General features: G+C 49.7%; 1 protein-coding gene across 1 annotated transcript in view; it reads right to left on the bottom strand.

The window, feature by feature from the left end:
• Nucleotides 1-52: 52 nt before the first annotated feature.
• Nucleotides 53-549, bottom strand: part of EMH_0095560 (chypothetical protein, conserved, putative) — a gene marked incomplete at both ends in the record, with an annotated part of 1,578 nt that continues 1,081 nt past the window's right edge. Inside the window, one exon of the mRNA XM_013502247.1 lies at nucleotides 53-296. Within this exon, the coding sequence (XP_013357701.1) occupies nucleotides 53-296 (244 nt within the window). The remainder of the gene's footprint in view (nucleotides 297-549) is intronic.

Below are 549 nucleotides of genomic sequence, written 5' to 3'. Positions count from 1 at the left end.
TATATATATATATATATATATATATATAATCGCCCACACGACAACCATACCCTCAACTTCCACGCGTCGCACCTGTGACTTGCACTCTGCGAACGCCTTCATTATTTGCGGTATCCGCCTCGTCCTTCCGTGGCCCCTTCTTCTTCCCAGATCCCGCAGACTCAGAGGGGGCTGGGGATGGGGGTTTATCTGCAGTAGTTGTTCCCTCGTCCCCTGAAGTATCACTATCCTTTTCAAATTCCTCCGCCGCGCGCCATGCCAACGCGCAGAATGACAAGTCAAAGACGTACTCAAATCTGCAGACAACAAACTGTCGAAACTCGCTTGTTATTCTCTCTCCTCCAACTGCAACATACCCCGCGACCTGCCGCGAAACCGGCAAATCGGATACAACGAAAAGTCGACTTGTCTCGGCTTGTCTCTCCGCATGGCCATAAGTGCAACTGTCTCTGCTTGTCTACCTCAATGCTGTCCTCGCATCCAACGCACTGCTGGTGCACTACACCTAGGAAAACGGGAACCCCTCATATATACAATTACAGTTTAAAA

This window comes from Eimeria mitis, genomic scaffold (assembly GCF_000499745.2).
Source record: "Eimeria mitis Houghton genomic scaffold, Emh_scaff8665, whole genome shotgun sequence".
NCBI lineage: Eukaryota > Apicomplexa > Conoidasida > Eucoccidiorida > Eimeriidae > Eimeria > Eimeria mitis.
The sequence above is the reverse complement of the archived record's forward strand: the minus strand, read 5'-3'. Positions and strand labels throughout refer to the sequence as shown.